This window comes from Sminthopsis crassicaudata, chromosome 2 (assembly GCF_048593235.1).
Source record: "Sminthopsis crassicaudata isolate SCR6 chromosome 2, ASM4859323v1, whole genome shotgun sequence".
Classification (NCBI taxonomy): Eukaryota; Metazoa; Chordata; class Mammalia; order Dasyuromorphia; family Dasyuridae; genus Sminthopsis; species Sminthopsis crassicaudata.
In genome coordinates this window covers 56,986,253-57,013,333 of record NC_133618.1, presented here as the reverse complement: position 1 = coordinate 57,013,333, position 27,081 = coordinate 56,986,253, and the positions used below count along the sequence as shown (strand labels likewise).

Here is a 27,081-nt window from a genome sequence, read left to right as displayed (position 1 = left end):
TAGCAGATGGTAGATGGGCTGAATTAATGAGGAGTTCACCTAATGATGTACTGTCTTTGCTCACCGTCTGCACTTGGGGGAGAATAACAGCTGCTGGGAAACCTGATTGTGTTCTTCTGATCTGGCCTTAGGCACTGTGTAACCTTGGCCCTGGGAATTTTGTGAGGTGAGGTGGTGGGATTAGAAACAGGGGTTCTGAACTTTTGTGTATGATGACCCCCTTTGGCAGACAAGTTAAAACCTTCTTAAAATCGTGATTTTATGGGGCATCTAGGTAACACAGTGGATAGAGCACCAGCCCTGAAGTCAGGAGGACCTGAGTTCAAATTTGACCTCAAACACTTCCTGGCTGTGTGACCCTGGGCAAGTCACTTAACCCCAATTGCCTCAGGGGAAAAAAATCATGATTTTAAATTCATAAAATAAATTACTTAGGCTTATAAGGGAAACCAATTATATATTTTTAAAAAGTTGTCAAATTATTTAAAAAATTATTAAAACAAAAAATGATTAAATTATTAAAATAAAAAATTATTTTAAAAAACTTCACAAACTCCAAATTAAGAATCTGGTATCTAAGCTTTTAAATCCTTTGATCCTGCAAACCACTAACATTCTGAACTTTCCTGGAATCTCTGGCTCTGTCTTATATCCTCCTATTTGCAGATCTGCCGGCTGTACCAGTTTTACTGACTTCCAAGTGTATTTTTCTCTATTAGCTTCCAGGGGAGTGTGGGGCCTGAAATAGGGTTTGCCTTTTTCAAGTACTCAGCTTGGAAGAGAAAGTTCTTTGTAAAGCTATACATAGACAGCCTTCTGGTTGATTGATCACTGACATTTTCAGATGATAGTCACTGGCATGTAAGGGCAATTTTAAGATAGCACAGCACTTGACTTTTTGTGAGTACAAATCGGCTGTCCTCTGAAATGGTCTGTTTATAATGAAAGGCAGGAACTATGTTCACAGGTCCACAGATTTAGAACTAAAATGTAACTTTCAGTTGAAAATGGATTACCTGAGTCAGAGATTCTTAACCTGGTTGTGATTTTTTTTTTTTTAACATTTTTGCTAATTGTATTTCAACATAATTGATTTCTTTTGCAATATTACTTTATTTTATACTTTTAAAATATCATTGAAGAGTGTTACCAGATTTTTAATGAGTCCAAGATATCCAAGCTATAACCAAAAAGCTTAAGAGCTCTTGCCTAGTCCAGCCTGAACATTTTACAAAAATAACTGAAGGAAGTGATTTGCTCAAAGTCACATAGCCCCAAAGTAGTAGAGTTGGGATTTGATGATCTCCCTCCATTTCTTTCCAGGGAACTTTACAGTGCCCTATTTTGCAGACCTGGCTCATGTCAGATATCCTTTAAGAAGTTTCCCTCCATTCTCCTCCAGTTGAAAATCAAATGGAGATAGCCATTTTTCCTGTTACCCAGAAATGTATGATCAGAATGTTGAAAGGACATTTAGATAAGAAAAGTTAGGCCCAAGTGATTTGCCCAAAGTCACAAAAGTTAGGAAGTGGCAGGGGTAAGATTAAACCCAGGTTCTCTATCTTAAAATTTAGCTTTTTTTCTGTTGTATTTTGTGGCTTCTCTCCATGCTCTGATCACTCTCTCGTGTACTTTCATTTTCTGTTTTATACAGTAGTTACTTGTTCACTTTCCCATTAGATTGTAAGCTCCTTGAGGGCAGGCTATGGGTCTTACTCATCTTTGTAACATAATAATTAGATGTAAGAGGTGCTTAATCACTGAATAATAGAAAAGCAACATGTTATGGTGGCAAGAGAATTGCATGTAGAGTTCTTCCTTACTTACGAGGGGCTTACTACCTATGTGACTTTGAGCAAATCCCCTTACTTCTCTGGGCCTTAATTTCCTCATCTGTAAAATAGGAGTATTGGTCATGACTTCTAAAATTCCTTAAAACTCTAAAAAATAAGACAATTTAGTGGAAAGAATATTCATCTAGCTATCTGGGCTCTACTCCTGGTTGCCTGATCTCATTCAAATCACTTTCCCTCTCTTTTCCTCAATTTCCTAACCTGTGAAACTGGAGTTTCTGATCTTTAATGGACTCTGAATTTTCAGGGCTATGATAATTTAAAATATTAAGATAAAGGTCTGCCCTAGGCCCTTTTGGTGTTTCAGGTCAATGGCTTTCTTCCTTTTTTTGCCTATTGACTTCTGGGAAGGGTCAATGAAGCTGGAAGACCCCTAGGGCATATTTGAAGGTCAGCCTGACAAAATCATTGCCTGTCTACATTTCCACATGGTCTGTGGAAGAAGAGAGCAATCCATCATGAGACAATCTGCTGCTCTATCTGTTTTTCTCTTCTCACTCCTACTCCTGCATGGCAAAAGGGCATGTGGGATGCCAGCTCAACCTTTACCAGGAATTACCAGCTCTCCTAGAGATTTAGAAGAATTAATTTTTACCTTAAATCATTTTTTTCCAGCTCTAATATTTTTTCTAAAGCTTCTTCCATTTCAGATGTTGTATATTCTAGGGTGCTTCTAGGACTTTTCAATATTTTATACTCTAAGGTATCATCCAAAACATTCAACTTGTTCTGTGTTGCAATATCATTTTCAGATCCAACATTCTATTTCAATTTTTCTTCTTCCAACATTCTGTGTCGCTTCTACTCTAAAATTTTGTGTTCCAACATTTTCTGTTCTATGATTCTATCTCGCTCCAACACTCCATATTCCAAAGTTACTTTAAGATCTAATATTCTATATTCTAATGTTCCTTTGTACTCTACAATTTTGTTTTCCAACATTTCATGTTCTATGGCCTAATCCACCTACCTCTATGTTCCAAAGTTGCTTTGAGTTCTAATATTCCATATTCTAACAATCTATGTTCAGATATCCCTTATTTCTCTAAAATTTTATGTTGTGTTCAAACAAGTCTAACGTTCTGTGTTCTAAAGCCCCAATTCTAAGTTTCTCTGAGTCAATGATAATATGCTTCTATGAAGAACCTCAGATAAGAGAGGGAGTAAAAACCTGAGATGTTGAAAGCAAAGAAAAAGAAATATGTGAGTTAAGTCCTGAAGGACTGAAAATACCAGCTTAGATTCTCAAGAAGTTATTCTTTGCCATTTCTGTTTTCTCAGGTTCTTGGATAGTAGGTGCTCCTGAATCTTGGTTGACTTAAATTGATGAATACTGAGTCAAAACCCTTGACAAATTTCACATTGTAAAATAAATGGCATCAGAGGAAGATAGAAATACAGTTGATAGGATTGTACAAGCAGCAGGCAGGACTTGGTATATATAGTCAAAGGGTAGACAATAGTTCTAAAAAGTATATTTGAGAACAACACTGAAACTAGGGAGGATGATTGGAGATTTGGCTCAGGGTACTGAATTTTGAAATCTATGAGAGTACCTACATCACCAGCTTAGTTAGCAAGAATAATTCACTAAAATTAGAAGCCACCTCAGATTGATTGGGGTGAGCTGTTCTTCCATCCAGCCTAGTTTTCTTTTCTTTTCTTCAGTAAAATTCTCACTGGTCTATAAGATAAGCCAGAGTCGAGGCTTTCCATGATCATTGCTAGAGACATGATATGAGTCTCAGAGTAATTGCCTGGACCATTGCTGACATCCAGCTTTCTCTTAAATACTTCCTTCAGCTATAAATAATAAATTTCCCATTGAATATCATGTAATTTGGCTTCCAAATTAGCTAATTTCAGCAGATATAACCCCAAAGAGACACCAAATGAAAGAAATACTTCATGGAATCTTAGAAGAGACTTGAATGTTTTGAAAATAAAAAGCTTCAATTAAAAAAAAAGAAGAGACTTAAGGCATCACATAGTCCAATTCCTCTCTCATGGTGGTCACCTAACATTGTTTGAAGAACTCCAGTGACAAGGAGCTCACTACCTGCCTCAAGATATATTCCTTTTCATTTGGAGACAGCTTTTAAATTTTTTAATTTAAAATTTAAAATTTATTTTTATTGAACCTCTCAGTAATCACCACATATTGGTCCATTTCTAAGGACAAGATCTTTCTGTCATTCTTCAGATGAATAATAATGTACATTCCTCTCACTTTAAGGTATACAAAATTCTTTTATCATAATAATCCTGTGAGGCAGGGACAATGATTATTATTAGCCTTGCAATTTCTTGGGCCACCATTTCCTCATCTTGAAGATGGAAAGGTTGGACTAAATGGTTTCTGAGATCCCTTCCAGGCTTAGATCTGGGTGAAACAGGGGCTCTGGGAAGGTAAGTAACCTGTCTGTCCCGCCTCTGCTGGAGACCAAACACCCCCAGATCCTTCAACTGTCTTTCTTATGTCAGCCTAATAAAGTGAAGCTCAGAATTGAACACAACAATCCAGGAGACAGAGGACGATTAGTTCCTGTGATGTTGACACTAGACTTTAAGAATTTAGCTTTTGGTGTCTCTTTTTACTGATGGAAGGTAGTTTGGATTTTCCTCCAAATCCTCTAAAAGAAGATTATCAGGATTATGGAGAAGTAAGAAGCTTCCCACCTAGTGTAACCCAAACGTTGTGTTTTTTTTTTTTTTAAACTTTCTTTGCTGCTCTCCTGCCTGCCCAAAATTTTGTGTGGCAAGTAGAGATGGGGATGGGGAAAACAGCATTTAATAAGCACCAATTCTATGCTAATAATTTTTACAAATATGATTTCCTTTGATCCTTGCAATAATTTTGGGAGGGAAGTGTAAAGATTTCCAACAGAACCAATGTCACTCAAGAACTAGAGGCTGCTCTAGAACTAGAAGTCACTCTAGTTTCAACTATGTATTTAATAGATGAAGAAACTGAGGTGCAGTGAACTTCATTGGCTTTCTCAAAATCAGGGGAGGAGGGAAGGAAGAGTAGTGAAAGGAACAAGCATTTATTAAGCACCTTCTGTGTGCCAGACACTGTACTAAGTGCAATACAAACATTATCTCATTAGTTTTGAATACCGCTCTCCTGAATTCAAAGTGCTTTTTCTCTTATACCAGATGGTATTTCTGGAGGTACAAATACTAGGAGGCAAGACAACACTGGTCCTCAGGGAGCTCACAATCTAATGAAGGAAGATCAGAATAAGGCAGATGAAAAACAAGGGATGGGGAAGGTAGTCCCAAATAAGATAAAGTGAAATTTCATCAATTACAATTTTGTTGTTTTCTGTTCAGTTCTTTCAGTCTCCTTGAGGTTTTCTTGGCAAAGATACTGGAGAGTTTAGCCATTTCTTTCTCCAGCTCATTTGACAGATGAAGAAACTGAGGCAAACAAGGTGAAGTAACTTGCCCAGGGTCACACAGCTAGTGAGTGTCTGAGGCAGTTTAAGGTCTTCCTGACTCCAGAACTAGTGTTTTACCCACTGTGCTGCCTGGTCAAAGTTTAAATGAATGGAATAGAATTTGAATGGATCATGTGTCTATAGATATATATACATATATATGTATACCCATATATATGTATGTGTGTGTGTCTTTCTGCCTCTGTCTCTCTGTTTCTCTTTGTCTCTCTTTCTCAATCCCTCTCTTTCTTCCCTCCCCCCTCTCTTTCTCTCCTTTCTCTGTCTCTGTCTCTGTCTCTCTGTCTCTGTCTCTTTTTCTTCTCTGTGTGTGTCTCTGTCTCTCTGTCTCTGTCTCTTTTTCTTCTCTGTGTGTGTCTCTGTCTCTCTGTCTCTGTCTCTTTTTCTTCTCTCTATCTCTGTGTGTGTCTCTGTCTCTCTGTCTGTCTCTTTTTCTTCTCTCTATGTGTGTCTCTGTCTCTCTGTCTCTGTCTCTTTTTCTTCTCTATCTCTGTGTGTATCTCAGTCTCTCTGTCTCTGATTCATCTCTCTGTCTCTGTCATTGTCTCATCTCTCTGTCTTTGCCTCTCTGTCTCTGTCTCTCTCTGTATCTATATATGTTTCTGTAGATAGACCCCTGTCCTCTGTCCCAGAGACACACATTAAGAGAAAACTGAGGCCTCAGTCAGGAACCTCTGGGTCTAAGACCTGCCCCAGTATAAATAGAGACAGCTGATGGTGAAGTGGAGAGAATACTGGGTCTAGAATCAGGAAGTCCAGAGTTCAAATCCTGCCTAGAAACTTGCTAACTATGTGCCCTTGGCCAAGTCATTTAACTTCTGTCTGCTTCAGTTTCCACAACTATAAAATGGAATAATAATAACACCTATCTCCTAGGGTTGTTCAGGTACTTGCTGGCTGTGTGACCGAGCAAGGCACTTAACTTCACTTCAACTCAGTTTCCTCTTCTGTAATGGGGGCAATCATAGACCCTGTTCCCTAAGGTTGTTATGAGAATAAATGAGATCCTATTTGTAAAGTGCTTTACCAATGCTAGCTGTTATTATGGTATAAAACTTTTAATAAAAACACATATTTTAATGGCAGAATATTTTGCTTGGAATGGTGTAGAAGTCTTCAGTATTTGTTTCATGACTGATATCCCGCACACTGCAGGGAAGGCTCTGTCTAGTAGAGACTGCTTATCCAAGGAGCATTAGTGTCTGGTTTTTGTTTCCCTGATTTTGAACTCATCAAATAGAAACGCTTCCATACACAAAGGACAGAAAGCAAGATTGTAAATGAACCACGGCTTTATCCTCAATACCTTCATTCAGTTCTGTTTTGTCTCTAACAACGAAGGATATGAGCAAACAATTCACAGAAAAGCAAACAAAAGGTGAATAGAGGATTTCGGTAGTGATAATAATAATTATTATGATTATTATACCTAGCATTGATATAGTACCCATAATATGCTACATACAGTGCAGGGCACTGGGGGATGAGGAGGAAGAGGGGCCCTCCTGAACTTGATTTCTTGAGTTGCACTATCTTCCAGCATGAAGCCCCCTGAGCTAACATAATTTGTTATTTTCAACCCTAACTGAACTCTCAGCATGATCCTGGGAGTCAAACTAGCTGCAACACAAGCATCAGTAAACCTAGCTAGCATTTATACAATGTCAGGCACTATGCTAAGCATCATCATCACCATAATAATAGCAAGTGTTTATATAGTACCTACTATGTGTGAGCTACTGTGCTAAGCACTATAATGATAAAAAATAACAGCAAGTACGTTAGGTACTTGCTAAGCATTATAATAATAATAGCATTTATATAGTGTCAGTACTATGTGAAGCACTATAACAATAATAACAGCAAGCATTTATATAGCACCTACTATGTGCTAGGCACTTTACTAAGCACTATAATAAAAATAATAACAGCAGCAAGTATTTATGTAGCACCTACTATGTGCTAGGCACTATGCTAAGCACTATAATAATAGCATGCATTTATACAGCACCTACTATGTGCCAGCCACAGTATTAAGCTTTATAATGATAATAACTAGCATTTATATAGTGTCAATCACTATGCTAACCACTATAATAATAATAACAACAACAACAGCAAGCATTTGTTTGACATCTATTATGTGCTAAGAACTGCTCTAAATACTATAATAATAAAAAACAGCAAGCATTTATATAACACCTACTATGTGCTAGGTACTGTGCTAAGCATTATAGTAATAATAATAGCATTTATATAGTGTCCAGTACTGTGTGAAGCACTATAACAATAATAACAGCAAGCATTTATATAACACCTACTATGTGCTAGGTACTGTGCTAAGCATTATAGTAATAATAATAGCATTTATATAGTGTCCAGTACTATGTGAAGCACTATAACAATAATAACAGCAAGCATTTATATAGCACCTACTGTGTGCTAGGCACTATACTAAGTACTATAATAATAGTATGAATTTATACAGCACCTATTATGTGCCAGCCACTTGTTAAGCTCTAAAATAGTAATTATTCACATTTATATAGTGTCCGTCACTATGCTAAGCACTATAATAGTAATAATAACAATAACAACAACAGCAAGCATTTGGAACCTACTATATGCTACTTTTTTGACACCTACTATGTGCTAGGGACTGCTCTAAACACTGTAATAATAATAAAAAAAAATAAGTATTTATATAGCATCCACTATGTGCCTGCCACTGTGCTAAGCACTATAATAATAATAATAATAGCTAGCATTTACGTAGCACCTACTATATTCTAGGCAGCATGCTAAGCATTTTATAGATATTATTTCACTTGATCCTCACAATAACCTGGAGAGTAGGCACTATTATTACTTCCGTTTTATGATAAAGAAACTGAAGCAGACAAGTTACATGACTTGCTTAGGATCACACAACTAATATATATCTTAGATAATATTCAAACTTGGGTTTTCCTTACTAAAAACCTAGAGCTTTGTCTATTGTTCTACTTGGCTGCTTTTAAAATGCCCAATCTCATTAATATTTAAAGATATTAATCTAAAGCAATTAACATACAAAGTTTCACTGAATAGCAATGAAATATACCCCCCAAAAGGGGTTTGGCCCCCATCCATGATTCCATTAGCATGGGTACTCCCTGGTATTGGTATGGGGAAACTATTCATTGATGAAGATTGACAGCTTCTCTGTAACTGTCAGAGAAGAAGGAAGGGAAGGAGGGAGAAGGGAAAGAGAAAGGGAGGAAGGAAAAGAGTGAGGGGGAAAAAAGGAAGCAAGGGAGAGAAGTAGGACAGGAGGAATAGAGGAAGGGAAGAAGGAAAAGGAGGGAAGGAAGAAGAAAGGGAGGGAAAGAAGGAAGAGAAAACAAAGTTTTAGAATTTCAGAACTGTTTTTTATTTCTGCATAATTTTGTATCCCTAACTCTAGCACAGGCCTAGAACACAGTGTTTAATAGATGCTTGGTCTATCTATCCACATATCTATCTGTCTATCTATCTATCTGACCTACCTAACTACCTATCTATCTTCTATCCATTCATCTATTCATCTATCCTTCTATCTATCCATCCATTCATATATATATATATGTATGTATATATCATTCTAGCCACACATCTTTCTACCCATCTATCATTCAATTTATTTATTGATCTCTCTCTCTATCCTGTTCATTCATTCATCCTCCTTTATTCATCCACCCATCCATCTTTCATCTATCTGCCTATATATCCTTTTATTCATCCATTCATCCATCTATTTATATATCAATCTAGTTACCTCAATCCTTCTATCTATTAATACATTTATTCTATCTATCCATCCATCCACTCATCCTTCTATCCATCTCTCTCATTCAAAGGAGGCAGGTAGTGTAATGAGAAATTCACTTGACTTGGATCTAATTTCAAATTTCACCACCTATACTTACTGGTTGTATGATCTTGAGCAAGTCCCTTAACCTCTCCATGCCTGCTTCCTCATTTGTAAAATGAGGGAGCTGGATATGATGATTTCTAAACTCAACTCAAAAATCTATGATTCTATGATGAAGAAATTCCAAGGAAAAAGAAGCTTCTAAGAGCAGAATATCTCTTCTTGGCAAATGGCAATTATCGTCAGGTAGAAAGAATGGAAGCTAAATTAGTGAAAAAAGCTCTAGAGTGGTAGGTCAGGAAAATTGGATTTAAGTCTCAGTTCTGCCGCTCCTGAGCTGTGTAACTTGCACAGGTTACTTCTTCACTCCAAAACTCCATTTCCCCATAAGGGATTTGTTTGACCAGAGTGATTTCTAAGTGTTTTTTTTTTTTCACATTTTACACTCTGGGTTCTCATTGATTTTCTGGGAATGGATGAGGGAGATCTGTGAAGACAGATTAAGATCAGGGTGATAAAGGAAGAAGGCTTGAATAAAAAAAAAAGGTACCCACAAATAATGTGATAAGAGGATTTGAATAAGGGAAGGGCAGGTTTTTAATGGGATAAAAACAGAGAAAAGAAGAGGGATCTTCTGGGAAAATGATCAAAATCCAAGGAACCAAAGGCAAAATTACAAATATGTGGGGAGCTCTTTATGGGATTTCAGAGGCTAAGCAAAGATGTGGAAGAAGGGAGAAGTCCTGTGTTTTTTTCAGTCACTACAGTTGTATCCAACTCTTTTTGATCCCATTTGGGGTTTTCTTGGCAAAGATACTGCAACAGTTTTGCCATTTCCTTCTCCAGCTTATTTTTACAGAAGAGGAAACTGAGCCAATAGGGTTAAGTGGCTTGCCCAGGGTCACACAGCTAGAAAGTGTCTAAAGCCAGATTTGAACCCAGGGAGATTCCAGACTTGGCATGCTATGTGGTACCATACCACTTGGCTGCCCCCAAATACCCTGTATGAAGCCTCAATTCTAGGATTAAAGGAGAAAGCACAAAGATGATAACTTGCTAGTAGTTCAACAGAGGATGTGGGATTGGAGTGTCAGGGAAAACCTGGACGAGCTTTTTTCCAGGAGAGCTTAATCAAATATGGAAAGAGGGAAATGGCAGACAATGGAGAGAGGAGAGATGTATCTTTTTTCTCTATTTCTTAAAACATATCCTAGGATATTAGGTGGGATTTGGAAAGGACCTTAGAGGCCACTGAGTCCAAGCCCCAACTTTTATAGATGAGAATAATGAGGCTGAAAAGGTTAAGAGGAAATGAGGATGTGGGACTTCGAGGTGGGGCAGTGGATAGTCCATAGCCTTAGAAGCAAGGGAAACCAAGTTCAAATCTGACCTCAGGAACTTATTAGCTATTGATCCTAGGCAACGTTAGCTCCCTGATTGCCTGTCCTGCTCCCCCCAAAAAAAGAAAGAAATTGAGGATCTGAGGTGGGATTTGAACTAGGTTTTCCTGATCTCAATTCCAGTGTGCTACCTAATATGCTACCCTACTACCTCAACTGACTTTCTTAGCCTAACTATCATATTCTCTTCTTCCCCTGCTGGTCACAGAAAAAGAGGAAATATTATTATTTAGTTAATCAGATTCACCTACTATATGTCAGGCACTAAATCTAGTTCTTTTCCTTTAGCCCATTTTCTCCATCCTACTCAAGAACTTTGCCAACAAATCAGAGATTTTTTTTTTTAACCCGAACAACAATTGAAATTTATTTAATTGTTTCTTCATCTATAAAATGGGGGTAATAGCAGCACCTACCTTCCAGGGTTGTTGTGAGGATTAAATGACAATTGTATTAAATAACATATAAATAAACAAATTTTAGACAATAACATTAATAAATAAATATTAAATAACAATTGTAAACAGCTTAATTAATATGGTACCTGGCAAATACTAAACATATAAATGTTAGCTGTTATTATGAACAATAATTATGATGAATATTTTAAAGTTTTCAAAGGGCTTTATGCGTTATTTCATTTGATCTTCACAACAACCCCATTTGGTAGGTTCAATTATTTTCTTTATTTTACAGAGGAGGAAACTGAGGCAGACAGAGATTAAGAAATTTCATCCCGTTATTTGAAGCAGGATTCAAACTCAGTCCAAGTTCAGTACTCTAGCCACTGTGCCAAATCACTGTCCACAAAGGTGGGAGTGGGGGAGGGAGAAAGATAACACTTAAGTACCACAAGTCATTTGAATTGTTAAATTATGAATTATTTTATTTGTCTCTGGAGGAAGGGTGACTGAATAAGAGATACATGCAGAGCTATAAGTAGTCACAAATATGCTTTCAGTAAATCCAATTGCGTAGCTGTGGTAGGTACCTTTAAAGGACAAATGAATCATGTTTGCATCGGGGATGGGATTAGTCTGTGCCCCACAGAGTCACATTTTTGCCCACATAGAGGTTTGTGGGGAAGATGGGGCTGCAGAAAAGGGCTACCACAGTCATAGGTGTCCACAGGGAAGAAACACACCCATTCTCTGCTGATGTTGTCACTCTGGGCAAGACTCCATTTGCTCTGCATTAGTACTAGTTTTCCATATACAAGGTTATTTTGAACTTCAACTTTTTAATGGTTCAGTGATAATAAAGAGGGACAGACAAGAATTGGGAAATAAGCTTAAAATTCCATCTGCTATGGGTAAATTCCATCTGGTTTATTGCGAAGGGAGCCACTATGAAATGAAGAGATAGCAGAAAATTAAAAAAAAAAAAAGTAAAAGGAGTTTTTGAAAGTTAGAGTTAATACAAAGATGAAGGTTCCTCGGGCTAAAGGCACACAGGCAGTTAATGACAAAACTGAGACTTGAGTCCTTCACTAGATTGCCACCCTGTCTCTCATTATGCCCTAATAATTCCCATCTCCCCCCAGGCTACTCCTAAGAATAAGTGTTTCATTTTTAAATGATCCCAGCAATGTCATAGTTGGTTCAATGAATATTTATTGAGTTTCTTCGTGGGCAAAGAGCCCTGTGTTCAGTATAGGGGGACATAGAAAAAGAAATTTGAAATGGTTCCTATTTTATTGTAATTTTAAAATGTCATTCATTTTTGTTGGATGATGGGGTTCTCTTATCTTACTCAGTCTAGATGTGCAGGGTCAACCTAAATAGAACCTTTGACCTGCTCATTTCCCACTTGGGCTAGTTTGCCCCTTTTTAGTCTACTTGGCAGAACCCACTCCTGGGAACTCACCATCTTAATACCAGACTTGGTTTGGATGCCCAATTCAAATAGCCAACTGTGGCTCAAAACTCCTGAGCTCAAGAGATCCTCTAGCTTCAGCTATTCCAATTGCTGGAATTACAGGTTTGCCCCGACATGCTTGGCTATAATCCTTATTTTTAAAGATCTTGAAGTCTAATTATGGAGATCAAACAGACTTTCAAGGGGAAAAATATTTAATGGTACCTCTCTGGGTCTCATTTCTCCCATCAGTAAAATAAAGAGATTGAATTAAATGGTCTCAAGTTCTCTGTGAATATAGGAATTGAATGGTATGTTTTTGGAGTTCAAAGAGGGAGAAATCATTATGACTGAGAAGACTTCACATAGAATGGAAGAAAGGAAGGAAGAAGAGGGAAAGAAGGAAAGATAGAAGAATGGAAGGAAAGAGGGATAGAAAAAGGAAAGAAGGCAGAGAGAAGGAAGAAAAAAGGAAAGAAGGGGGAAGGAAAGATAATAGGAAGAGCAGAAAGAAGGAAGGAAGGAAGGAGGGAAGAAAAGAAAGAAGGGAAGGAAGAAGAAAGGAAAGAAAAAAGAGGGTATAAAGAAGATGAAAAGGAGGGAAGAAGGGAAGGGAAGGGGAAGTTTAGAAGGATGGAAGTAAGGATGAAAGGAAAGAAGGAAAGAAGAAGGGATAGAAGTAAGAAGGCAGGAGGAAAGGAAGTTAAAAAGGAAAGAAGGAGGAAGAAAAAAGGAAGAAAAGATAAAAAGAGGGAAGGAAGGAGAGATAGAAGGAAGGAAGGGGAAGGATAGAAGGCTGGAAGTAAGGACAGAAAGATAGAAGGAAGGAAGGAGGAAAGAAAAAGAAAGAGGGAAAGAAGGAAGGATAGAAGAAAGGAAGGAAAGAAAGAGGGAGAAAAGGAGGAAACATTTATGTCAGGCACTGTGTTAAGCACTCCATAACTATTGTTTCATTTGATCCACAATTTTACAGATAAGAAAGGCAGGACAAAGGCAGGATAAGTGACATCCTCAAGGTCCCAGCTTATAAGTGTCTGAGATAGGCTTTCCTGATACCAGGTCCAGTGCACTATAACTCCTGACTGGCCTTTTCCTTGAAAGATGAGTATGATTTGAATTTGAAAACAATTTCAATTTGGAGGAAGAGAATAGAGAAGAGGAGAATTTGAGCGAAGGGGAAGAACTCAAAAGTAAAGAGCTGGGAGTATTCTATGTGTATGTTACTAGTTAGGGAAGAAGATACAGATAGGAAAACATACGTATATGTAAATAGGTACGTGTGTGTATACATACACATATACATATAAACATACTACATGTATAAATGAGTGGAAAGGTAATTTGGGACCAGAATGGGGAGAACTTTGAATGCCATACTAAGAAATTGTATCCCTTAACCATGGGGAACCATTGAAGACTTGAATTTCAGAGTGACATGCTTTTAATTAGAAAGCTTAATTCAGTCCCCATTTTGAAGCTCTTTTAGGTGTTTTATGGACAAAACCTTTTGATATTCTCTCATTGCCAGAAGGGACTTTAAGGTCATTTAGTCCATCCCTCCCCCTCATTTATCAGCTGAAGAAACTGAGGTCCAGAGAGGCTATGGGACCTGCCAAAGTTCATGCAGGTACTAGTTGTCTGAGGTAGGATACCCATCAGGATGCTGTTTGGACTTTATCTTCCCTCACACTCAAATCATGGAATTCCCTCAGGAAAAATCACTAAGCTTCTCTAAGAAAGGAGCTTCCTACGCTGTGAGGGCATGAATGTAAATCTGCTGGTTTCAGGTTCCAAAGGCAAGATGTGCAAAAGAATTAATTTGTTTTTGAGTCAAGTCATCTGGCTGCTTTGAAAATGGTCAGTGCAGGGCATCTTCCCAAGGGAGGTTCCTTTGAATTTTGCAGGAGATGGGGGAGACGGGCTCTGCTCACTGTGGCCCAGCAGAGTGTGAGCTCTGAATCCATGTATCACTGCATGACTTTGTTCTGCGACCTTGGGAAGATCATCTGATTGCTCAATGTTGCAGTTTATTTGTAAAAAGAGGAGCTGGAGCATCATGAATTTTAGATCTATATGGGATTTTCATTCAAGATTTTAGAATCTTATTTCCTAAGAGGTTCATGAATTTGGAGTAGCAAGAGTCTACATGGTGCAATAAATAATGCTGGTTTGGAGGGAGGAATCACTGAGATTCAGATCTTCCTTTAAGCACTAACTATGTGTTTCTGGACAGTTATCAGTCTCATCCTCTCAGCCTCAGTTTCCTCCTCTGTAAAATATCAGCAATTGTTTCCCAAGGATGAAATAAAATAACATGTATAAAGTACTCTGTAAAGTTTCAAGTGCTAAATAAATGCTGATTATTAGAACTGAACTGAGGCCCAATAAGGATCAGTGGCTTATCCAAGATAACATGGATCAATGGCAGAATTGAGTCCCAAACTCTGTTCTTCTGACACCTAATCTTCTCAAGTATACCACACTAATAATAAATAACCTAATTGTTAATGAATTTTAAATGTAGAAAAGTACCCGATTGTAGTGATAAAAGCATTGATTTTGGAGTCAGAGAAATCATCCCTTTCCCTCCCTGGGCTTCTCTATAAGATAAGGAAATTTGATAAAATTATTTTTAAGATCCTTTCCAGCTCTGAAAAAACATGGATTTATGACCTGTTTTTGAATCCTGGTTCTGCCCCCTACTACTTGGGTTGTTGTTCAGCCACATCTGATTCTTCACAACTCCTTTTGGGGTTTTCTTGGTAAAGATACTGCAGTAGTTTGCCATTTTACTGGCAGTTGATTTTTACAGATGAGGAAACTGAGGCAGAGATTAAGTGATTTGCCTAGAATCACACAGCTAGTAAGTGTCCAAATCTGAATTGGAATTCAGACCTTCCTGACTGCAGGCTCGGTGCTCTGTCCACTGTGCCACCAGTTGCCCAAGACTTATATAACCTTAGACAAGCTCCTTCTCTTGCCAGAACCTCTATTTTCTCCTCTGTTAAGTGAGGGGTTCAAACTACTTGGTTTCTATAGCCCATGATCCTAATGGACAAGGGCCATATACAAATACAGGAAGTGATGTGATTTCAGCTGCATGGGGAACTCCTGGTGTGAGAGCTAGAAAACTGATCCATGGTCACCCTGCCAGGAATGGTCAGAGGTGAGAGTCTTCCTTGCCCCAAACCTGGAGCTTTCTCTCTATCACATTCATTTGCTGTTATACTATAGAATTGCCAAATCTTACAGAAATTGTAAATAATCATAAGGATCATTATGAAATGAAGCTAAGTGTAGCCAATGCTTAGAGCTGATTTTCAGTGGATTCAGCAAGTAATCTCAGGAGATTTTCTTTAAAACTGACATCATTGGAAAGAAAATATGCAGTGCAAGGCAAGTATCTGATTTTTTCTATGTACATTTAAGTAGATGTTTGTGAAGGATCTGAAGTTATCCTCAACTCCAGACTATTGTACCATATTTAGCTTTATTTCAAGTCATATAAATTACATTCTGCCTCTGAATTCCTACCTGAACAATAACAAAAACCTAGTTCTGGGCAGTATGCCTCTGTCTGCTTGTCTCTTTTCTGTTTCTTTGTGTCTCTATTTGTCTCTGTCTCTCTTTCTCGTCTTTCCTTAGTCCTGTCTCCCTCTGTCTCCTTTTCTGAGTGTCTCCCTATGTCTTTCTTTCCTCTCTGTGTGTGTGTCTCTCTCTGTCCCTCTCCCTTCCTGCTTCTTTCTTACTGTCCCTCCCTCTTCGCTGTCTGTCTCCCCATCTTTATCTCTCTTTGCAGTACAAAGAGAAATGGTTTCTTTAGATGGAGATGTACAGTGATGCTGTCACTCAGAAACTGCCTTTGGAGTCAGAGGAGATAAATTTATTTTCTGTGACACCTTGGGTAAGCCATTAAAATTCCTTTGGTCTCAGTTTCCTCAACTGTAAAATGAGGGGTGGGCACTGGCCAGCTTCCGAGATCTTTTTTAGCTCTTCTTCTAGGATCTTCAAAGAAACAAAATTATCAAAGAAAAGGGACAGAGAATGTGAGAACACAGAATGTCAAAGCTGAAAGGAACTTTAGAGATTCTCTTTTCTAGCCTCCTCATTTTGCAGATGGGGGAGGGGGCAGATGCCCAGAGAGAGGCATGGATTTGCCCAAAGTCTCACATAATTCAAGAGTTCGAATTTTAGTCTGCCCAATTCCATTGATCTTTTAAACATAATGTTTGGTTTCTAGTACTGGAGACTCTCTGAACTGTAGAACTTAGTCTGTTTTGTTTATATATTTGGTAATAGTCACGCGCATTTGTTTGGTTTTGTTTTTTAAAAAGGAACATTCTATTTTGGTGGCCTAGACAGAGGCAGCTAATTGAGACTGGGTGCCAGAAGTCCTGAGTCTTAATCCTGGCTTTGTTGCTAATGAGCTTTATGACCTTGTACAAGTCATTTACTACACTGGAGTCTGATTTTCTGAAATCTATTCGTCTTCTTTCCCTTTACTGGATTTTTTCCTCCATGAGTCTTTAATGAAGGTAGCCTTTTAAAAAATTGAGAAGCAATATGTCATTCTGCACCAAATAAACTATCAGTGACATAGTTACTTCTCCTGAAGGAAGCTCTTTGGTTTGAGAAATAGTATGATAAATTGTGTGGGCTTTCTTTTGTTCTTTGTGAATATCCTTTTTACAAATCCAAATAAGAATGTCTCAGTTTTGAGCAGAGTGAAACCTAGTTTATAGATAGACGCTAATCAATCAATTGGCAAGTAGTGACTATGTGCCTATTGTTTGCCAGGCACAGTGTTAGGTGCTCCTGGGGAGAAAACTGTAGAGAACAAAACAGCATCTACTAGAAGAGAAGTCTAATGAGAGGCCCTGGATTAAGAAGGGATCTGCATTCTAGTTCCAACATAGTCACTTATTAGATCATGAACTTAGGCAAACCACTTCCTTCTTTGGGACTTGATTTCTTCATATGCAAAATGAGGAGGGGCCAGAATAGTGATCTCCAAGTTCTCTTCCAGCTCTGACATTCTGTATTCTAATGTCCCTTCCAGCTCTCATCCTATGTTCTAATATCCCTTCCAGCCCTGGCATCCAATGTTCTGATGTCTCTTTCAGCTTTCACATTTTATGATTTCTGTTCTAATAACCTTTCCAGTCTAACATCCTATGGTCTATTTTTCCTTCCTACGCTGGCCTCCCGTGTTCTAGCGTCCCTTCCAGCTGTCGTTCTATGTTCTAATTTCCCTTTCAGCTCTGACATTTTAGGACATTCCGCTCTGACCCTCCCAGCCCTGACCTCCCAGGTTCTAAGGACCCTCCCAGCCCTGACCTCCCAGGTTCTAAGGACCCTCCCAGCCCTGACCTCCCAGGTTCTAAGGACCCTCCCAGCCCTGACCTCCCAGGTTCTAAGGACCCTCCCAGCCCTGACCTCCCAGGTTCTAAGGACCCTCCCAGCCCTGACCTCCATGTTCCAATGCTCCCCCCAGCTCTGCCAAGGAAACTATCGCTTGGGATTCTCGGTCGGATGGTAGGAGATGGCTGGTTTGGCCGAGTTCTAAGCGAATGTCCCGCGACCGCCCTCACGCGTGGGACCCACAAGCCTATCTGCCTCCGGCTAAGGCTAGGTCGGCCGCCGGCGAGGCGAGGGGGACTCACCCTGTCCTCTTCGGCCCTCAGGTCCGGCATGGTGCTGACGCAGAGACTTATGGCCGTCGTGGCCACGAAGAGGACCGAGAGGCAGGCGAACACCTTCCCGGGAAGGCCGGACTGCGGGTTCTCCACCATGTCGCGGAGGTGGCTCATGAAGAGCCCCCATCGCGTGTCCTCCGTGGAGACGCCGGTGGCCTCCTTCTGCCGGTGCAGCTCCTCTTCCTTCTGGATCTCGGCCAGCTCTTCCAGCTTCTGCCGGAGCTTGCGCAGGCAGCACTTCTCCAGGTTGGACTCCTCGATCCCCCAGTACCTCAGCTCCTCCTTAAAGGACAAGGCGCACATCTCCCGCAGAAGCACCAGCTTCCCCGCCGCCAGAAAGCTGACGATCATCCCGAAAGCGCTGGGGCTCCTGTCGAAGAAAAACTCCTGGCTGTCTTCGTCGTAGTCGTCGCAGAGCTCGGCGATCTCCTCCACGTTCCGGCAGAATTTCAGCCGGCTCAGCCGGGTCAGGGGGAACTCGTCCAGCGTGCTCCAGGGGAGCAGGTACTTGTTCCCGCCCACGTTGACGATGATCTCCCTTTTAAGGTCCACGGTCAGGAACTGGTCTGGATGGACGACTTTCCGGGCCCTTTGGTAATAAAGCCCTTTGATGGAAGAAGACCGGACCGAGCTGGGGGACACCTGACCCAGAGTGCTGCAGGAGGCGTAGCGGTGGTCACCCTCGCTGTCCCCACGTCTGGAAAGCACCGGCATCTCCGAGGGATTCTGGGAAGCCACCACAGTGGATTAGAGCGGGCTTGTCTGTCGTCCAAAGGGGGAAAAAAGAAAATGGGGGAGAAAGTGAAAGAGAGCAAAGGGGGGGAGGTGATGGTGTGGGAAGAGTGAGAGTGAAAGAGAAAGGGAGGGGGGGAGAAAGAGAAAGAATGAAAGTAAGTGAAAAAGAAAGGAAGAGAAATAAAAAAGGAGAGATTGAAAGAGAAAAGGAGAGGAGGGTAGAAAGAGACAGAATGAAAGAAAGTCAAGTGAAAAAGAAAGGGAGAGAGATGAAGCAGAGATTGAAAGAGAAAGGAAAGAGGCCAATAGAGTGAAAGAGACAGAGATAATGACACAGAGATGAGATAGTGAGGAAAGAGAAGGGCAGATTCAGACACACATGGGAGATAGACGAGAAAGAGAGGAGGGGGGGAAGAGTGAAAGATAAAGGAAAGAGTGAAATAGAAGAAGAGGAAGAAGAGGAAGAAAAGAGGAGAGGAAAGAAAGAAAGAAAGAAAGAAAGAAAGAAAGAAAGAAAGAAAGAAAGAAAGAAAGAAAGAAAGAAAGAAAGAAAGAAAGAAAGAAAGAAAGAAAGAAAGAAAGAAAGAAAGAAAGAAAGAAAGAAAGAAAGAAAAAGAAAGAGAAAGGAAGGAAGGAAGGAAGAAGAAGGAAGGAAGGAAGGAAGGAAGGAAGGAAGGAAGGAAGGAAGGAAGGAAGGAAGGAAGGAAGGAAGGAAGGAAGGAAGGAAGGAAGGAAAGAAAAGTGAAGAAGGAGAAGGGGAGAGAAAGATGAGAAAAAGAAAAGGGAAAGAGTGAAAGAGATGGGAGAAAGAAAGAGGGAAAGTGGAGAGGGGGAAGGGAAGGAAGGGACAGAGACAGAAACAGAGACAGGCAGAGAGACACAAGAGAGACACACAGAGAGACAGAGAAATTGTTAGGACAATAGTTCATAGAGACTGGAGTTGGAAGAGATCTTAAGAGGCTAAACTAGTCTATCTTCTCCTCTCCTTATTTTTACAGAAGAGGCTGGACTTCACAGGATCATAAATCTAGAAAAAACGGAAAGGGACCTCAGAGGCCATCTAATCCATGCCCCTTCATTTTATAGATAAAGGAAACTAAGACCTGCGAGAGGGCTAAGTGACTTAGCTAAGACCTCACAGGTGACTGTCACAAGAGCTAGTTTTTCAATTCAGGTCCTCTGACAAATTCAGAATCCTGTCTGTTGTGCTATATGCAACCCTCTCGAATCTGAAGCCTTCCCAAATCTGATTCTGCTGCTTTTTAGCTGTGTGGCCTTAGACAAATCATTCAATATGTCTGAGCATAAGTAAAAGGAACTAGACTTTATGATTTCTAAGGGTCCCTTCTAGCTTCCATGACCCTATCATTTGAAAAGTGAGCTGGAAAAGTGAGCCTTGCCATTTTCTACAAAAGCCACAATTACCCTGCCTCTAAATGACCCTGAGTAAAATCTACTTTATATCTATCCTTGCTTTCCATCCATCTCTATACCCTCTGTAACTCCTAAATTTTCTCTTCTGTAATACTGAGGGGAAAACTGTAGTGTTGGACACCATGTTCTCTAAGCTGTCTTTGGAAAGAGCCTTACATTGGGAGTCTTTGTAGTCAAGTCAAATTATGTATGACTGTCCTGAATCTCAGTCTCTGTGGACCTCAGTTTCCTCCTTTGGAGTTTGAGGACTTTCTGGGGCTGGAGCTTTATATTCTAAAGTTCTTTCCACTGCTGACTTTCTATGCTTCAAGACCCCTTTCCATTCTCAACACTCTTAAGATTCTGTGTTAAAGAATGGTGTAGAGAACTGTGGGCTGGTGACCGGGTATTGGGAGAATTTCTAAAAAATAAGAAATAGATTTTTCTGGGGGCCTTTAAGGGATTGGAGAGGGTCCAGAGAGCTAAGAGAATGAGAGAGGACATTCTAGATTGTAGAATACAGAGAAGGGAAAAGCATGGGCCTTGGATTCAGAAAACTTAAACATGAAACTCAGTTCTGGTGGTTTCTGCCTGCATGAGCTTAGACAAATCATTGGGCCTCAATTGCTTTATCTGTCAATGAAGGAACTAGACTTGATTTCTGCGGTTCCTTTTAGTTCTCTGCCCCCTGGTCCTCTGGGTCTGGCTCATTATCAATATTAAGAGCAGCTAGGAAACTCAAAGCTGAACACCTTGTTAACTTTGCCAGTAGGGTGGGACATCCTTAATGTTTCCATTGTGAATGCTTTCATTTAGTCTTCCTTTCAATGCTACCCGTCTCTGCTAACCCCTACCTATGACCTTGGGCAGGTCAACTTGTTATTTTTTTGGGGGGGGCAGTTTCTTCTTTTATAAAAAAAGGGAAATACTCTGCACCATGCCAGGCACAAAATAGACATTTAAAAAATGCTTTTTTGCCTTTTTGATGGAGTGGGTTAGATGATCTCTCCTGTCCTTTCAGCTCTGACAGGCTACAATTTTACCTTGTTGACTCAATATGAGTGCATTACATTATTATTCAGCATGCAGCTTTGTTTCCAGTTTTATACACAATCTCAAGAGCCCTGTGACCACGTTAGGGGATAGTCCTTCCAAGCCGGCATCATTTGTAAAACTGTCCACAATCTCAGGATCCAAAAAGCACCTCAATAGAGAAGGAAACTCTGTAGCCTAAGAGGGATAAAAGTTCTTCTCTTTTCTGGCATCACTGGATTTCTAGTTGACATGGAGCAGCTTGATTTTGGCCCTTGTATTTCGTGTTTACATGCTATACGTTTTCTCCCGATACCCTGCTTTTATCGCCACATCCATATTTTATGGCCAATAACTAAATGCAGGTGAACCACATTCAGATGGGAGAAGTGTGTGTGTTCTCATGCAGAGTATGAGAACGAGGTAGAAATTCAGAGCTCTAGAGCTAATCTATCCCCTTCATTGTACAAAGAAGGGAATTAAAGTCCAAAGAGACTTGCTTGAGGCCATGCAGTAAATTAGCAGCAGAGCCCCCAGTGGAACCCTGGCCCCTGACTCATCAGCTAAGGCTCCTGCCATCATGCATTCACTGCAGAAATCCCACTTGGAAATTCAGTCTCCATTTGTTGACACTCTTCTTTGTTCCCTCCCCTCAAATCTGGCGAGCAAAGCCAGATGTTGTTACCTTTTGAACATCTGGAAAAGGTGTTACAACATCCCCAAGCCATTGATTTTTAAATTCTTGTTTAACTAAGTCAGTCCCATCAGTCCTACATGCCATCCTTAAGGGCAAACAGCAACTTCCCCCAAAGTTTGACTCACCATCCTGAGGTGGGGGGGATTGTTTCCAGGTCTCAGCCGCCTCCCTGAGAAGACAGTACATTCCTCATTTCCCAGGGAATAGACATGTAGGGATGTAGTGAAGAGGGAAAGAAGAAGGGGGAAGAAAAGCTGGTTTTGGGTAGTTAAGTTTCAGTTTCTCTGCTTTGCCTTTGCTCTTCCAGGGAGGATCAGTCCATTCATTCTGCGCCTCAGAAAGCTCTGGGCTTGCAAAGGTACCTGCAAGTGCCCCTTTCTGGAAGGGGACTGGCTGTCTGGGCTTCCTAGCTCAGTGAGCTAGCAGAACCTGCCCTGCTTCCTCACTCGGCTCTGACTCCCGAAGGGACAGTCAGTGTGGTCCTGGCAGGCGAGGGGGGAGAGAATGGGAAGAGCTTAGAAATAATCTCTCCATCAGCCATCCAACCATCCAGCAAGCAGCAGCAGCAGCAGCAGCAGCAGCAGCAATGCCAACTGCCAGGCAGGAGAGCAGAGAAATGCCCTCCCCTCCTCGGCCAAAAAGAGGAACTTAGAAGTAACGGTCATAAGACACAAGCATTAGACACAGCAGGTGCTGGGAGAAGAGGCTTGGATCAGGACCCAGGATTCCTGGGTTCTAGTCCCAATCTTGTCATTGACTCACTCTATGACCTTAGGTTTTTTAGTTTCAACTTCTTCCATCTTGCAAGTGACCATGACATACAAGGATCAACATAAAATTATTGAATATTTACTCCTAAGTGTCAGGCATTATGCTAAGTGCTGGAGATACAAAAAAAAAGGCAAAAACAAAACATCTCCTCAAGGAGCTCATATTCCAATAGGGAAGACAGCATGCAATGTCGACAACTGAGACTATATAAAATATATCCAGAGTAGATGGAAGTAGATCTCAGAAGGGAAAGCACTAGCAGCTGGTAGAACTGGGAAATGCCTCCTGCAGAAGGTGAAATTGGAACTGAATAATGAAGAAAGCCAAGAGGTGGAGCATTCCAGGCAGGAGGGAATGGTTTAGCCTGGAAAAAGAAAAGACTTGGTAGTGGGATGTGTGTGTGTGTGTGTGTGTGTGTGTGTGTGTGTGTGTGTGTGTGTGTGAGAGAGAGAGAGAGAGAGAGAGAGAGAGAGACAGACAGACACAGACAGAGACAGAGACAGAGAGACAGAGAGAGAGACAGAGACAGAGAGACAGAGACACAGAGACAGAGACAGAGAGAGAAGATATACACAGGAGAGGGGGGGAACAGACAAAGAGAAAAACTGTCTTTAAAGTATTTGAAACTTGCTCATATGGTTGTATTGCTTGGTCCTAGAGAGTAATACTAGGAATTGTGGGGGTAGGGGAAAGGGGAAGTGGACATGGCAGAGGCATATTCAGGCTGATGTAAGACAAGCTCCCTAATGAAGAGATGGCTGGACTGTCTCTGGAAGTAGTGTGTGGATTCTCCCTCAGGGGAGATTTTCAAACAGAGTTTGGGTGACTGATTCTCATCAGAGATGTTATATGAAGGATCACTGTTCAGGTGAAGGTCAGTGTCTAGAGACCCATCTCCCTCTCAAAGTTAGTGCTTCCATGATGGAGGGCGGGGGCCAGAGGAAGTCGGGGGATCACTGGATGATCTCTCCCATCCCTTCTGGCTTTAACATTCTGTGATGCAATGATGCTAGCAGACAGCCAGCTGTCACTTTTCATACCCAGAGTTCTTTCTGGTAACTTTGACTAATTGTAGCATGACTGTGTGCTTTTGAGAAGCTACAGAAATAACTTTCCTTCTCCTTCAGCTTTGGCTGACTTATGACCGACTCGGGTGAAACACACCGGTCTTAGCTCTGGAAGGGCCCTGGAGAGATATCTGGTCCAGTCTCTGGCTGTCAGAGCCATGATTTATGATCACTGGCTCTGTTTTACAAATGAGGTTTGTTCAAGGTCAGATAATCAGTTAGGTGGTGACAAAACTAACTTGCCAAGACTAGAACCCAGGACTCCTGGGTCCCATGTGTCAAATCATAGATTCATAGATCATAGGATTTAGAACTGAAAGCAATCTTGGAGACCCACTGCATAGTTACAGATAAACTGAGGTCCAGGGAGAGCCAACCATTCAACCATGGTTATACAAGTACTAAGAAATAGTTTTGTTCTGAATTCAGGTTTTGTAACTGACTCCAGTGCCCTTTCTTATATACTGCCACTCTCCTTAAATCTTGTTCGGAATTCCCAACAGTATATCCCAGTGAGCTAGGCGGGATTCTACAGTGGAGTACCTGGAAGATTATGTTTTTTTTTCTTTCTGCTTCCCATCCTGAACCATTCCCATGCTGAGGAGCTGACTTCTTTTTCTCCTCATATTGCCACAAAAGGGAGAGTTTTCCTTGTGTGTCTCAGTGCCTTCATCATGTCTATGATCATGGGACCACTCTTAGAGCTGGAAGACCTTACAAACAATCTTCCTTACTTTACAGATAGGAAACTGACTCCCAGGGAAATTAAATGTGAACTTCCCCATTAGAATATGAACTCTTTGAGAATAGGAATGGTGTTTTTGTCTTTATAACCCCAGAACTTAGCACCATGATTAGCACATGGTAAGTGCCAGAAGTATACTAGAACCAGTTCTCCTAAGCTTGAATGTTAAATGTTCAGTGTGGTCATACATATATATTATAAAAACCCAGCAAATGATACAAGTCAGGATGTGACTTATTATTTTATTGATTGTTTAGATTTAAGAAACTGATGGAGGCAATATGAAAATGCAGATTAAACCTAGAAGTGAGTCCTGCTTACGTTTTTTCTCTCAATGTTGCTAAACATCCAACCAGCATAGCCCTAGTAGTGTTTATTAAGAACTTACAGAGGATAGAACTGAGGCAGTAAGAAGTTGAATGGCATGCCTGAGGTCACACAAGTAGCAGAGCTGGGAATGGGACCTGGGTCCCCAGCTCCAGGACTAGTGCTCCTTCCACAGCAGCATGATGGGGTACATTTGTCAGGGATTGGGAGATCCAGGGTGATGAGGCTACCCACATTGTGTGGGCTGAGAATCATGTCAGGATTTCTTCAGTCAGGTGCAAAGTAGTGGGGGCAGCCAAGCTCCTGCAGGAGCATAGCATTGAGATGGGGCAACCAGTTGTGGTTCTCTCTATTCTGATTCATTCTCACTGCTGTCTTGGTAGCTCTTTCCATCAAACCTGCTCGCAGTCCTAGAGACAGCATGGTCTCTGCACTTAGGAGATGCTTGACAATTGTGAGGCAATGTGGAATAGTGACTGGACTCAGACTCTGGCCTTAGACTCAGGAAAACTGGGGTTAATTCCCATCTTTGTCACTTTATTAGGCTGTGTGATCTGGGGCAATTTAATTAGCCTCAGTATATTGGGCATCCTTCATGAATCTTGAAGACTAATTTTCAGTACAATTGCTCAATGGCCTTGGTAGAGGGAGCTCTTTCATCAAGGATCTCACACCATCAATGAAATCACAAGTCTATTGTTGTTCAGTTATCTCAGTCCTGTCCTACTCTTTGTGACTCCATTTAGGGGTTTCTTGGCAAAGATGCTGGAGTAGTTTGCCATTTCTATCTTCAGTACATTTTACAGATGAAAAAAAAATTGAAGCAAGCAGGGTGAAGTGACTTACCCCAAGCTAGGAAGTATTTGAGGCTGGATTTGAACTCAGGTCTTTTCTGACTCCAGATTCTGAGTCCAGGTCAGCTAGATGGAGCAAAGAATAGAGAGCTGGGCTTGGGCATCTTTATGAATTAAAATTTGTCTTCAGACATTTTCAAGCTGGGTGATCTTTGGTAAGTCACTTAATCCTGTTTGCTGTAGTTCCTCATCTATAAAAAGAGCTAGAGAAGGAAATGACAGCCCAGTCCAGCATCTTTACCAAGAAAATCCCCCAAAAGGTCACAAAGAGTGACTGAAAAGACTCAACCACCCAGATCTAGACTATGATAAAAATAGAACTGATTGCCAACCTGCTGTGTGTAGAGTCCTATCTGAGCTATGGTTTCTTTTGTTGATGCTTTCACTCACTGATGCTATATAAGCACCTCCATGTTATCCGTCATCACCTTACTGACTCATGCCTTATTCTTGCTGATAATTACAACAATACCTTTTGACTCAGACACTTATTAGTTGTGTGATCTTGGGCAAGTCATTTAATCTCTTATCCTCAGTTTCTTCATTTCCAGTTGACAAGCACTTATTACTAGCTGCATGTCAGTCAGTATACTAAGCACTGGGGATACAAAGAAATATATATTTTTTAAAAAACACACAGTCTTCGTTCTTTTCAACAATGAGGTGATTCATGTAAATTCCAATAGACTTGTGATGACAAGAGCCACCTGCATCCAGAGAGAGGATTATAGGGACTGAATGTGGAGCACAACATAGTATTTTATTTCTTTTTTATTAAAGCTTTTTATTTACAAACATATGCATGGGTAATTTTTCTAAAATTCACCCTTACATAACTTTTTGTTGCAAATTTTCACCTCCTTCCCCGCATCCCCTCCCCTATCTGGCAGGTAGTCCAATATATGTTGAATATCTTAAAATACATGTTAGATCCAACATGTGTATGCATATTTATACAGTTAAATGGTTGTGCAAGAAGAATCAGATCAAGAAGGAAGAAAAAGAAAAACTGACAAGAAAAACAACAAAAACAAAATGAAAGCAAAAAACAACAGAGTGAGAATGCTATGTTATAGTCCACAATCTGTTCCCCTAGTTCTCTCTCTGGGTGTAGATGGTTCTCTTCATCACTGCACAAGTGGAACTGGTTTGAATCATCTCAAATAACAGTATTTTTATCGTTTTTGTTATTGCTTGCTTTTTTCTCATTTTTTTCCTTTTTGATCTGATCTTTTTTGGGCAGCATGATAAATGTGGAAATATGCATAGAATTGCACATGT

At 40.4% G+C, this 27,081-nt stretch overlaps 1 protein-coding gene across 2 annotated transcripts in view; it reads right to left on the bottom strand.

The window, feature by feature from the left end:
* The window catches only part of KCNG4 (potassium voltage-gated channel modifier subfamily G member 4), a 65,624-nt gene that overhangs the window by 20,200 nt on the left and 18,343 nt on the right, over nucleotides 1-27,081 (bottom strand). Inside the window, exon 2 of one of the 2 annotated variants that reach the window (XM_074286346.1) lies at nucleotides 18,127-18,921. In XM_074286346.1, coding sequence (XP_074142447.1) covers nucleotides 18,127-18,873 — 747 coding nt within the window. In that variant the 5' untranslated portion in view covers nucleotides 18,874-18,921. The remainder of the gene's footprint in view (nucleotides 1-18,126; nucleotides 18,922-27,081) is intronic. The other variant, XM_074286347.1, reaches the window with a different exon arrangement.